The sequence below is a fragment of the Gopherus flavomarginatus genome, chromosome 10 (genome assembly GCF_025201925.1).
Source record: "Gopherus flavomarginatus isolate rGopFla2 chromosome 10, rGopFla2.mat.asm, whole genome shotgun sequence".
Classification (NCBI taxonomy): Eukaryota; Metazoa; Chordata; order Testudines; family Testudinidae; genus Gopherus; species Gopherus flavomarginatus.
Genome location: NC_066626.1, coordinates 2740458 through 2754510, shown reverse-complemented (window position 1 = coordinate 2754510; position 14053 = coordinate 2740458). Strand labels below are relative to the sequence as shown.

General features: G+C 49.3%; 1 protein-coding gene across 1 annotated transcript in view; it reads right to left on the bottom strand.

Annotated features, from left to right (window-relative positions):
* Positions 1-14053, bottom strand: part of TRAF3IP1 (TRAF3 interacting protein 1) — a 144302-nt gene that overhangs the window by 94265 nt on the left and 35984 nt on the right. The window contains exons 7-9 of the mRNA XM_050969446.1: positions 10195-10270; positions 6047-6085; positions 5851-5952 (exon numbers count right to left, since the gene is read on the bottom strand). Of these exons, the coding sequence (XP_050825403.1) occupies positions 5851-5952; positions 6047-6085; positions 10195-10270 (217 nt within the window). The remainder of the gene's footprint in view (positions 1-5850; positions 5953-6046; positions 6086-10194; positions 10271-14053) is intronic.

Sequence of the window (14053 nt, the reverse complement as noted above, 5' to 3'; positions counted from 1 at the left end):
GGGATGGATCCTCGGGGCTGGCGGCCAGATGCCTCTCCAGCTCCAAGACCTCCCGCTCCAACTGCCCTATCGCCGCATCCCTCCGTCGGCTGACGCCCTGGGTGTAGTCACGGCAGAAGAGCCGGGCGCGCACCTTCCCCACATCCCACTACCGACGTGCCGAGGAAAAGGCGCGCCGCTGCCCTCGCCAGGCCAGCCAGAACTCCCAGAAGGACGCCACGAAGCCCGCATCCTCCAGCAAACTATTATTAAAGTGCCAATAGGCTGGCCCCGGCCTCTCCGCGCAGAGAGAGGCCATCACGGTGGCAAGGTGGTGATCTGAAAAGGGGGCCGGCCTAACGCTGGAGGAGTGGGCCCGTGAAAGGTGGAAATGCGACAGGTAAATGCAGTCCATCCGGGAGTGGCGCAACCGATGGGCCTCCACCTGAACGAAGGTGAACGTCGAGACGTTGTCCGGGTGGTGGTCGCGCCAGACGTCCACCAGGGAGTGGCGGTCGACGATCTCCCAGAGGACGTCCATGGCGGCGGGGCACTGCTCGGTCCCCGAGCAGTCTCGTTCCTCGAGGGTGGTGTTAAAGTCCCCTCCCAGGACCAGGCATTCACGAGGATCCAGGGAGCTGAGGAAGGCGGACGTCTGCTGATAAAAATGCAGCTTCTCCAGGTCTGATGTCGGGGCATAGACGTTGACAAGATTAACCACAAGCCCCTCCATGCAGACCCGGAGGTGTAGCAGGCGGCCCGGAACCACCTCGGCGACCCCTAGCACCTCGGGCCGTAGGTCAGGGGAGAACAGGGTCGCCACTCCAGCCATGCAAACTGAGAAGTGGCTAAAATAGACCCCGTCCCTCCCCACTCCAGCCACCAGCTAGCTTCAGCGGCCGGATCCGTATGGGTCTCCTGCAGGAAAACCACAGAGTACCACCCCCTCCCCCCCGGAGGAAGGAGAGCACCTGGCTCCTGCGGAGACTCATCCTACAGCCCCAGGTGTTTAATGTGGCAAAGATGATCGGTGCCATGAGGACAGTTGGGGGGATCCTTGCTGGCAGACACACCCACGGCCTCCGGCAGGCCACGCAGCAATCCGTGACCTACCCCATAGGTGAGTAAAGAGTCACGGAAGACATAGATCCACCGGTAGGCCACGGCGGCCTGCTTCCCGGTCCTCTTACCCTCCCCCATGAGGGCCCTCGCGGCCCGGAGGACCTGATGGAAATCCCCCCACCGCTGGAGCGCAAGCTGGACTTTGTTATGGGAGCCACGGACGTCCTCAAGGAACTCCCGCAGCTCCTCCCTCAGCGCATGGGGGGGCGGGGTCACTGATCAATGACTGTCCCCCAGTGGGGCCCCTGTCACAGCCCCGTGGCCCACCGAGGCGGGCAGGCAGGGGGCGGGCCCCTGATGTGGCGTCCGATGGGCCGACGCCACGCGACCCACCCTGCTCCCCGGTTCAACAAGGGGCGGCGGAAGGAGAACAGCAGCCCCTGGTGGGTCGGGACAAGGAAAAACCACTGAAGCCACTCCCTGGAGGATATTTCCAGGGGCGGCACTGACATCACAGGAGGTGGGGGGGACAAGGACAGGGGTAACAGGAGTAGGGCAGCGATCAGGGAGAGAGTCCGGGAAGGGGGAAGAGGCAGGATCCAGAGCCTCTATAGTTGAGCCGCTGGACGGTGGCTCCTCCTGGCCAGGCTCAGGGATCTCGGAAGTGGGAAGGGGACCCATAACGATGCAGGGCTCAGCCACTGTGGCATGTGCAGCAGCCTCGGCATCCAGAGATAGATGTTCGTCAATGGGGTCCCTGCCTAGGAAGGAGGGTGGGTCCTCCACACCCAAGAGGGACACCCCCGGGAACCAGGTCTCGGCAGTGGGGCACTGGCCGTCACCCCAATGGGCTCGGCCGCCGTCAACTGGGTGACACCCGCAGCCTGGTTGATGGAAGAATCCAGGAGACTCTCAGGGGTGGGAGCAGAAGCAGCAGTTAGGGGAAGGGAACTCAGGGACAGGGGGACCGGGGTGAGGTCGCCCAGATCAAGGCCCGCTAGCAGAGGGTCGTCCTCCCCCTGTGTGACTGGGGCCAGACCCAGGGCCTTGATTTCCTCGTAGATGGAAGGGAGATCACCGTCCACCACCCCAGGGCCCCCCTCGCCAGCACCCGAGGCGACGCCCACCTCAGCGCTCACAGAGGCTTCGAGGGGGAAGGGGGCAAGAGAGGCCCCCTCGGGGGCTTCCACGGGAAGGGACCCCGGAGGAGGGGCGGTGTTACCTTCCAGTGCTGCCACAGCGTCCCCAGCCAGCACCACAAAACGGGAGTCATCAGGGGGAAAGGCGGAAGGCTCGTCATCGGTGCCCCCCTTCCTGCTCTTCTGGGGGGTCTCCGAAGCCGAAGGGTGTAACGAGGCTCGAGCCTTCCACTTGCCTCGCTTCCCCTGCATTAAGGACCAGCCCTCCATGGCATCATCCGGGGGCTGGCTAACAGGGGTTGGGTCGGGGGGCAAGGGCGATGGCTCAGGGACTCAGGGAGGCAGTCGTGGGACAGCAGAAACGAGGGAGGATTCTCCGTGGGGTGAGCCCTCTCCCACGTCCGGTGGTATCTCCGCCACACCCTCCTCCACAGTGGTGGACCGAGGAGGAGGAGGAGGAGGGGCAGCTTCAGGTGCCGGGCAGCCAGGGGTACCGGTGATGACAGGGCCGGCGCCCTGCCAGGGCTCGGGGGTCCCGGACGCTCCTCCATGCCGGGCCAAGGGGCAGTCCTTCCGGACATGCCCCATCACCCGGCAGAGGTAGCACCGGGCCTCCCCCGTTGAGTAATGCACCCGGTAGTGGGCTCCCTGGTAGAGAACCAGAAAGGACCCCTCGAGCACCTCTCCGCCACGCGCCGCTGGCGGCAGTTGAAGCTGCACTTGCCGGCAGAACGAGAGAACATGACATAGGGCGGGGTCCTTGCAGCCCAAGGGGAGAGGGCTGATGAAGGAGATAGGGCGCCCCAGGGCAGAAAGGGCAGGCAGCAGGGTGGCATTGGGCAAGAAGGGAGGGATGGAGGTCAGGATTAAGCAAACCCCCAGGTCTTCCAATGGCTCTAGGGGGACGAACACGCCCCCCCACCGCCAGGCCCGTCTCTACCGCCTCCTGGGCGGTGGCCTCCGATGCCAGGAAGAAGACCACCTTCCCGTACATTTTGGAGGCCACCATGATGGCTGTGGGCCCCACCACCCTCGCCAACGCCCGCACATAGGTCTCCACGTGGGGCGAGGCGGGCACCAGGAGGTAACGGACACCGTGATTCCTGGTCAAAGTGGGAAAGGAGCCCCGGCCGCTGTAGATGGTAGCAAAAGCGGCGGTCGGAGTGGCGGCAGGCGGGGAGGCTGCCGCCACATGGGCATACGCCCTGGGGGCCGGGGGAGGGACACCTGCAGAGCTGGTGGAGGGAATAGCAGGGAGGGATGCCACAGCCGGTAGTGAGGCCGCGGCAGCGGGGGCAGTCTCCGCCATGGAGAGCCTGGCCTTTCTAGCGAGGCCCTTACCCTTCTTCCCACCCCGACCCTTCCCACTGGCTGGGGGGGCTCCCCCCGAATCAGAAGGGGCGAGGGACGTGGCAGCAGTGGAGGTCTCCCCAGTACTCGCCGCTGCCAGTGCCCCAGCAGGGGCGGTGGTAGGTGGATCGGCAGTGGCGGCTGAGGTAGAGGCTTGGGCAGTGGACACGGGGGCAGGTGGAGGAGGGGTGGTTGGAGCATCGCGAGGGGTCTCCCCCACCGCGTCCCCCACCATAACGAGAGCGGGGAGGGGGACAAATAGCAAGGGGAGGGGAAGGAGAGGAGGCGACCACCCCCCCCACTAGGCTGCAGGCAGGGGAGGACGACGCCAGAAAGGGATTGATAAGGGGCGTGGGGAGCAACCAAGGACCCAGGGGTGGGAGGGTGTCAGGTCACCAACGCAGAGGGGAATTCTGGCTCCTCTAGTTGCACTAGGGGATCAGGGGGGACAATGGCGGGGGGCGGGTGCAGTGAACAAGGGGAAACCAAATGGGGAAGGGCACAAGTGCATGGGAGGGGGCGTGGGCGCATGAGGGGAGGGACCAATCAGGGCTGGGCGAGCACAGGGTGGGGGGGAAAGGGCGAGCTGGGAATGGGGTAGAGGGACCACAGGGACAGCTGCAGGGCTGGGGCAGGACTATCAGGGCAGCAGAGGAAAATAGGCAGGGCGGACAAATGTGGCAAAGGAAAGGGGTCAGTCCAGGGGGAGGGGTGGGGGGTGGTGAGCCCACAGGCACTTGTGCAGAAGTCAATGCTTGGTTGCTGCTGCTGCAGGCCCAAATGATGGAAGTGGGCGTGGTGAGCCAGGCAAGCAGCTCAGTCCCAGATGCAGGAGTCCAAAGCAGAAGGAAAACAGCCAGTGGGGGTGGTGGAGGGGGCTACGATGGTGGTGGGGGCGAAGGGGGACACAGATGGACCAGGGGCAGGCTCCACGCCACACCCCCGGTGTCCCAACAGACACAGTCCAAACCCCTACCACAAGCGCACAGTTCGAAAAAGACTCAGTCCAGAAAAGCCCCCTCCACAGTGGTCTTCATGTGGTCTTCCAGCAGCAGGCGGTCCTCTTCTCCTTCCTCTCCTCCTCCGGGCACCAACAGCTCCCCAGCAACAGCCACAGCAGCCCCAGCAGCTCCAGGTGGTGGTGGTCTGGTGTCCAGGCAGGAGGGACCCCACTCAGATGGTGTCCTCAGCAACAAGAGCCGGGATCCCTCACTCCCCCTCTCTCTGGGAAGCAGCCCCCCCCCCCCCCAAGGGCTATAGGTGGAGTAACAGCAGCAACCGAGGGGGGGGGAAATCTACTAGCCAGCCAGTAAGCAGATAGCAGAGAAAGGGGTGGGTGGTGGTGTCTAGCCCAGCCAGGGGAGCAGCAGGAGCACGAACAACAGCAGCAGCAGCAGCGAGGGCCCAGTGCCCAGCTGGAACAGGAACAGCAGCAGCAGCAGCCCTCTCCCTCCTTCCTCTACAGCAGAGCGGTCGAAGGGAGAGCTACTGGCCACAGGAGAAGCAGGCTCCTGTTCCCTGAGTGATCAGAGCAGAGGTTGCACTAGAGTAATCAGGAACCTGCTAGAACCAGTTAAGGCAGACAGGCTGATTAGAACACCTGCAGCCAGTCAAGGCAGGCTAATCAGGGCACTCGGGTTTAAAAAGGAGCTCACTCCAGTCAGGGAGGGGGGAGCCAGAGGAGAGGATGTGCGTGTGAGGAGCTGGGAGCAAGAGGCACAAGGAGCTGAGAGCGAGAGGGCATGCTGCTGGAGGACTATGGAGTACAAGCGTTATCAGACACCAGGAGGAAGATCCTGTGGTGAGGATAAAGAAGGTGTTTGGAGGAGGCCATGGGGAAGTAGCCCAGGGAGTTGTAGCTGCCATGCAGCTGTTACAGGAGGCACTATAGACAGCTGCAATCCACAGGGCCCTGGGCTGGAACCCGGAGTAGAGAGCGGGCCCGGGTTCCCCTCAAACCTCCCAACTCCTGATCAGACACAGGAGGAGTTGACCCAGACTGTGGGGAAGATCACTGAGGTGAGCAAATCTGCCAATAAGCGCAGGACCCACCAAGGTAGAGGAGGAACTTTGTCACACCAGGTATAGGAAGAAAGTGAAAATTCACCTTTTACAATCAATGCAAGTGTCTAAATTAATGAAAAAATCAGAATTATTGCTGCTGTGACCAATGTGAATAGTGTTAAATCTTTAAAGTGTTCAGAAATGGTGAGAAAAGTACAATCCATATTAAACAGTTAAAATGAACAAAGGGGAAAAAAGCATGCCAACTAAAGCACCAAAACATGAGACATGGTTAATGGACAGGTTTGCCTCTTACCTAGCTGTTTCACTATAGTGTCCTTTCTGGCTTTCATATATGAAGGGCTAAGCTTTTTTTCAGTTGAGACACTAGCTGCACTGTTTTTAGATTCCTTTCTTCCTGACATGAAAGTTATGAGATAAGCATTTAGGATATTTTAAAAGAAATTGTATAGACTCAAATGGTGTACAAATACCATATCTAATGCACTTACTAACTGCAGGTGGTGACCTAATCAGCTGGAATGAAGGACCTTAAAAGACAAACAAGACAGATTACATTTTTGCAAAGTACAGGACAGCTGTTCCTAGGCTTAGCCAGAACTAACTAAAAAGACTAAAATCTTCACTTACATATGGTCTAAGGCAGTGGTCCCCACCTTTTTCGTCCTGCGGGCGCCAGACAACGAGCCACGGAGGACCATGGCAGCGGACAAGCATCCACTGAAATTCCGCCGACAAACAGCAACATCAATAGGCATTGCTGCTGAAATACCACCGAAAATCAGTGGCATTTCAGCGGCGCCGCCTCTGGATGACGACATTTCAGCAGATGCTCATCCGCCAGCCAGTACGCGGGCACACTTAGACGCCCCAGCGGGCACCATGGCACCCACAGGCACCACGTTGGGGACCCCTGGTCTAGGGAGAGAAAGAGAAATTCTGAGAAGGGAAATGTGGCGACAGAGACAGAGAGGTTGTATCAGGTTCAAGTCTATGGGCTGTAGGAATTCAATGGGATCCTCATCCAATAACTTAAATTGCCTAGTCATATGAACGGATTGGTGGTCTCAGTCCACTTCCGAATGGGCGAGTGTGACCATCATGGAACCACTGCCACAACTGATAACTTGGACAGTCTCTGGACAGAGGCCAAGGACATAAAGTTGTAGTAGTCTCCAACTTTCATCACTGATCTTCTCAAATACAGTCGTGGTATGCTGGCAGGGTGGCAAGAGAAAAGCTTACGGTGCTGCTTGCCCCATCTGTATCTGTCCAACAGATTACTTCAATTTGCACGCTGTCAAAGTGGGCACTTTTCACATGTATTCATTTTTTTTTTCCTGCTAATGAGTTAGGTATGAACCAAATCATAGCAAAAGTTTGATTAGCTATACTTGATCTCAACATTACACTAAAGCAGGAAACCCAAGAGAGTCTCTTTGAAGATTTTCTTCTTGATTTATCCATGAGGCTTTTTTTGTTTTTTGGAGCTGGCGCAGAAATAATTTTCTAATAGTGATAGTTTTCTTTTTTCACCTTGGTATACACAGTTAATTTTCACTCACTATGGTACTACATTTCACTTAAATATCATATTTGAAATGAGAGAAAGGTGGAATATCAAATGTCTCAATAAGCATACAGTTGTTTGCTACCGCTTCCTTTCCTTCACAGCACTGTGACTTTCCATATAACACCCAGAAGATGATAATGTGAATGAAACCATTCAAGCATGTATGCTAAGAATCTGATGATGTACTAATGCTCTTTCCTAATGCTGGTTCCTGCTTCTGCAATAAGGGAAGTGCCTTAAACAATGTGATTTACTTGCAAAGTAAGAGTATTCCTTATGTTTTTCTAAGATCACAGCATTAAACTGATCATTGAATTCTGTGGTTTTAGAGCACAAGAGTTCTGACAGAGAAGACATATGACATCCATGACAACAGCCATTTTGGGTAAGGGAACCAGCAAAAATGAGAGAAGGAACAGAAACTTTCTAAACTTTGGTTTCAAGTGGTTAGGATAGGTCAGGTGTGTGTGGCACAGAGATCTAGCTTCTTCCTGCATAGGCCACAACAACATGACCTATCCATGCCAGCAATGTGAAAATTCTTTGATTCAGATTAGACTGATGTCCGAATACTGGCCATTTGCCAGTATTTGTATTTAATCAAATGACAAGATAATACACAAATGTCAAAAATATGACGGCATCCATTGAAGCTCTACTTCAATTCCACCAAAACTGGGAAACTCCAGAGTGCACCTTGCTTCTAAGCATAATGTGTGCAACAATATTAAAATCAAGGAAAGCCCAAGGTGCAGTCAATGGTGCAACAGCATCCTCCATAATCGTGCCACAATTCCAAACCACACCCCCTTGCTGCTACACTCCCCGCATTCCTTCCCATCTTCTCAGTGAAATGGACAGCTGCCAGGCACAGAATGGCCTCAGCTTGACCCTGCTTGTTCCTTTCTGATTGTTTCTAGAGAGCAAATGAGCGACTAGCTCCTCCTAATCAGAGGCTCACAGAAGTGGCATCCCACAACATTCAGTACCATCCCCCCTTTTATTCCTCAACTTCTAGGTGAAGCCATTGTGGGAAACAATAGAGGCTACGGGGGGATTTGATAGCTGCTTTCAACTACCTGAATGGGGGTTCCAAAGAGGATAGAGCTAGACTGTTCTCAGTGGTAGCAGATGACAGAACAAGGAGTAATGGTCTCAAGTTGCAGTGGGGGTGGTTTAGGTTGGATATTAGGAAAAACCTTTTCACTAGGAGGGTGGTGAAGCACTGGAATGGGTTCCCTAGGGAGGTGGTGGAATCTCCTTCTTTAGAGGTTTTTACGGTCAGGCTTGATGAAGCCCTGGCTGGGATGATTTAGTTGGGGATTGGTCTTGCTTTGAGCAGGGGGTTGGACTAGATGATCTCCTGAGGTCCCTTCCAACCATGATATTCTATGATACAAAGTCAGCAGTGTACTGACAACACCTAGCTCCCTATCCTTCTCTAACTCAGACCCCCTAGACAAGCCCCAAGGCAGAAACGGATGAGGATGAAAAAAGCTAGCTGAGACTCAATCCGACAAGCCTGAGCTTATGCAGAGTTGAGGGAAGCACGTAGAGAACCTATCAAAATACATCTGTTCCAAGAATTGGAGGCATCTTCCCTAATCATCAACATGGTCTACAGTCTAGCTATCACACTTTACTCCTCAAAATTGCAAGACTTGCAGATTACACTGATCACAAGTGATCAATGAAGAGACTGTGTCCCATCCTGTCAGATATGGGTTGTGTTACAGTCACCAATGCTTCTGCACCTCTCAGGACTGAAACTGTAAGCAAAAGCTACCCCAAAAATCCTGTCTAGTCCAGAATTCATCCAACCATCTTCTGAATGTGGTGAACTCATAAAAGCATATCAAACCTGTCTTCTACTTTCTGGGCTGTCTGTCAAATTGCTGCAAGGTGAAATTAAGTTATTGATTACTATGGATTATGCTCAATTCATCTCATCAATCACCTTGTCATTGCTAAAAAAGCACCTAACCAATTTTCATGCACAAATCTGGAACTCCATGTTCTGGAGGTGAAGACTTGTAGGTATTGGAAAAAGGACATTATTAACTACAGGCCCACTCTTCTGGAATTTGCTCTCTCCCAAAATAGATATAAGTATGACCCTGGCTGCTCTCAGAAAAAGTTTTAAGATACACTTCTATCTCTAGGTCTTATCAATTGATAACATTACAAAATGCTGGGTTCCTAGTCAAAGTGATCAGTTCAAAAGTCGCAGGGAAGCATCATGTTTTGTCTCATTATTGAAATCTTTGCAAAGGCACTCAGGTACCATGGTGAAGGGCATCCTATAATAAATATTTTGAGTTTAAGTATTTCAAAATCTTTTGCCCTCAAAGATTTCATATTGAAAGGGAAATTCTAGATACTTAGCTATACATACAAGCTGTCCATTTTTCAGCAATGCCACAGCATGTGCACACCCACACACATACATTTATACAGAGTTTTAAAGGCAGTATCTGTCCAGTCCTGATAGCTTATGAAGCATTAAAAAGCATCCTTTGTGATAGAAAAAATGTCCAGATCTCCTAGAGATCATAGCGCATGATTTAATAGGATAGCTCAGTCGTTTGAGCATTGGCCTACTTAAACCCAGGGTTGTGAGTTCAATCCTTGAGAGGGCCATTTAGGGATCTGGGGCAAAAATCTGTCAGTGGTGGTACTTGATCCTACTGTGAAGACAGGGGACTGGACTCAATGACCTTTCAAGGTCCCTTCCAATTCTATGAGAGAGGTATATCTCTATGTATTTTAAAAAAAAAATTCAACATCAGCCTCTAAGTTTGTGCCTCCAATTTTGCATGCACATCTTTTCTGGTGGGTTTTGGCGGAGGGGGGTGGTGGGTGGCTGGGTTTTGGTTGTCGTTTTTGTTTTGCATGCTAAATTGCGTAGATATATCTACTCACACAATGTATGCAAAAGATTGCCATTTGGATTTATAAATAAATGTTTTGCATAAAATAGTAAACAAAGATACTGTATAAATTTATGGTATTCCTATTAATCTCTCAAGCATATTTAATAGACAAAGAAAAATGCTTTCCGGTTACCTTCTGCTCCAGGTTTGACTCGTTGCCTGGGTCCCTTTGTTGAAAATTGCCTTGGTATTCTTGCAGGACTTCCACTCTTTAAAAAAAACAAAAAACATGTTAATACAAGTTAGATTTCATTCATATAGACAGATCCACACACATATATAAATAAAATCAGGACTAGCAAAATCTACTTGCACAGGGCAGGCAGGACACTTTCCTAGATTAATGCAGTTTCTTACCTTTTTTGTTTTAAAGCAACTGAAATTTTTAGTCCTCATGGTTTCAAGAGATAACCTCACAAATGTGAACTAAGCATACCCAACGCAGAAATGTCTTCCCAGTCTGCCGAAAGATTGTTCCAGTGCCACTGCTGGTCTTGGAGTGAGAGGGGCACTGATTGTTAGTGTTAAGGCAACCTGGGGGAAGTCAGCCACTGTAGGAGTGGGTGCCTTAGGGGCCTGCCACTCCCACTGCTGCAGCAGATATACTAGATGGAGCTCAACTGCCCCAAAGAAGGTCTCTGTATATGGGGCATAAGGTGGCCTCCTTCCGCTCTAGCAGAAGATTCAGGCAGGGGAGGGGGATCATACCATACAAAAACTTTACTCCAAAGCCAAATGTGGGGTAGACTGGAAAAAGGCAGGTCTTCAGACAAGTACTATTTTGTCATATCCCCTGCTCCAAAAAAAAAAAAAAAAAAAGGTGTCTTTGAATTTGCTGTGAAAACTTCCTCTCACTTGCAGGTTGAATGATGAGCCCAACGATGGAGATTAGCTCATCATTTAACCATGGCTCCCTGTTCTTATAGCATGGCACAAGGGGGAACAGAACACCCAGTAGCTTTCACTATTATTAGTGTCAGCCACCATACCTCTCATCAGTTTCACTGCCCTTTTACAGAACCTTCCTATTTTGTCTACATCATTTTTAAGATGTAGTGACCAAAATTGAACAGTATGAGGTGAGAGCATACAGTGATTTATAGAATACAGTTTTAGTTTTCCCATATTCGCTATCCTTTTATATATCTCAGCATCTTGGTCCAAATCCTGATATATGTTTACCACCTCTCAGGATTTCCCCCTCATCTAACTTTTGAATGCATCTATGAATTAACAACGCATATCTTCTGCATCCAAGAATAACTGCCAACCCTACTGATAATGCATATTCTCATGATATGAATAAGACTCGTACCTTGATAATTTCTATATGGTTATTAAAAAAATTCTTTGATACCCCCTCAAATCTGAACACTGCTCTAAGCGAAACAGCACACAATAATATTTCTTACATCTGTGATATCTGAAATACATGGCTATAGAACACCTACTCATGCGTTAAGGAAAACGCTCACCATAAAAGACATGTATGAAATAAAATGAAATATAGGAGAAAGGAAAAATATGCTTACCAAACTACTCTATATTCCTATTTACAATAATGCTAGAATCAATTTCTAAGAAAGCACAGAGACAGTGCACCCCATTGATAATAATTTGAGACACTGTTAACATAAAGAAGGTGAAGATTACCTGCTACAGGAGGGTCTGTAAATTTGCTTTTAGAGAGCATATTTTCCCCATTATGTACGAGTAACGTTAATGAGCACAATAGGAGTTAAGAATGCAGACAGTAGAGAGAACTTATGGATTTTCTCCAAACACAAAACTGACAAATAATTATTTTAAATGGTGGTTGCAATTATGCGATTGTTTCAACTCTTTGCAGGAGCTGTTAATCAGTACAAGCATCCTATGGGCAAGCAAGCAATCTATGGGCAAATGAGATTTAACAACTAGTTTGAGCCATTCAAAAACTGAAGTAAAATATGCACCAAAAATACTAAGGCGCATACCTCTGCCTTCAGAATTTCAGAAGACTTGAAATAAAACAAAAACATACAGATATTACAGCCAGAAATGTCTCTACACAAAATGAACAACAGGTGATATTGAATAAAGCAACTGGTTTTGATAAAGATTTATTCATTAGATTTTTGCAGTTATTTTACCTGTAGCAAGATAGGAAATGTTTTGGTTTCACTCTTTAGGAAGTATTGAGATTTACTGAAAAATAAAACTACTGCAAACAAAAGTGAAGGTAATAATGAAGTGGTTTATTTTAATTACTACCATCTTTTTACATTCATAACATTATGCAAGAGGCAAAATAAAACCTAGCATTCCAGCAAAATCTAGGTTGAGGGCCTTTGGGGCACATCTGGTCTGATCAAGCATTCTCATGACTTATGATGATGCAATTATTAGCACAGGTGGGGAAGAAGTTGAGACTAGGTGGAGAGGCTTCTAACAGAGCTGGTTTAGTGATTGATTTGTGTTGGTATGGTTTTACATTTTTGAAAAACACGTGCACCATGGCAACAGATCTAAAATAATAGCTAATTTTTATCACTATAGTAATGTACAAAAAAAAAGTATGTTAATTCTGTTCTCTTACAAAGTCAGAGGCTCTGAGACTTTAAAGAGCAGTCACTAATGGAGTCATTACAACAGTTTTTACTTTACAGTCAATTTCTAATTTTTCCAGACTAGTTTATTTAAGACTTAGCCTAAGCAGTCAGTACAAATACTTGCAAATTGTGTGACATCTTGTATTTGTTTGGAAAGTTTAAAGTCTGTGCTCCATCTAAATCTGCTAATCAGGCCTTCAGTATCAGCAGCTACACACCTTGGATAGCTGTATTTACGTGGTAATAGGCACAAATGTAATGCTGATTATTGGAAATCTAGCACATCACAACGAGAATATGCTCCAGAGAGATACTCTGCCACTTTTGCTTTTAAATCCCTCTTCTGATCCACAGGGGCAATGTTGTTCAACCACTGCATTAATGGGACTGTTAATGCAGGGACATTATGAAAATCCCTTGTCAATGACCAGCCCTTCCTCTGAGCTCCACCGCCCTCACAAGTCACGGTGATACACAGAAGACTCATGCCAAAAGTAAGGTTAGAACACCACTGGTCACAAGATGTGTTCAGGATCCAATCATTGGCTCAGTGATTTTATACTCCTAAGTGGTCTGAAGGCAAAGCAGTTAACTGGGAACTCAAGGACAAAAGTAATATACTGAGAATATGCCTTTATAACTTGAGAGGAAAATAAGTTAAGTCTTTGCTCCGTAGTATTCAGGGTCTCACGGGGATATAAATTGGACCAATGTCTGGACTTCTCATATTACTCACTGGCCATTGTGGAAAAAATGTGTCTCCCATTCAAAAGAAAGGGTATACAACTCATACATGCATTGTAAGATATTAGCAGTTTGTTATCCCCCCTTCTCCCCCTATAAATCATCAAGTGCGACAGACTGGACAATACATTAAAAAAAAACCTTCAGCATTCCTATTCTCGAGAATAATTCTAATTCACCCATTATCCCAGAATCCTCCAAAGGGTACTGCTACCCTAATTAGAACAACATTGCTATGATTGTTTTTTAAATATATACCCAGGTTTTGTTCATGTCGGCATATCAATATAAACCATTTAGCACATTCTCTGCATGATTGTACCTCTGTGTTAAGTGAACAGTAAATGCTGGAAATACGGTCAATTTTCAATGCACTGAGAGCTACCACCTCCCTTGGAGAGTGCCCTGAATCTTTCTCCAACCTTTCATATTCCCATTATTTGCTTCTAAAACAGTTATCATTATTCTGAATCAAAGTTTTGTTTAATAACAGCCACCATTTACTGACCACTTGAGATGCATGACAGCAACAGAGAAAGATCTATATTTGCCAAGGTCCTTATAACTTGTGTGATTTTGACAGTATGACTTACTTGGAAATATCAATCTCTTATTTTTTCCTGGTAACCTGAGATCTGTAGACTGTAAAGAGATGTC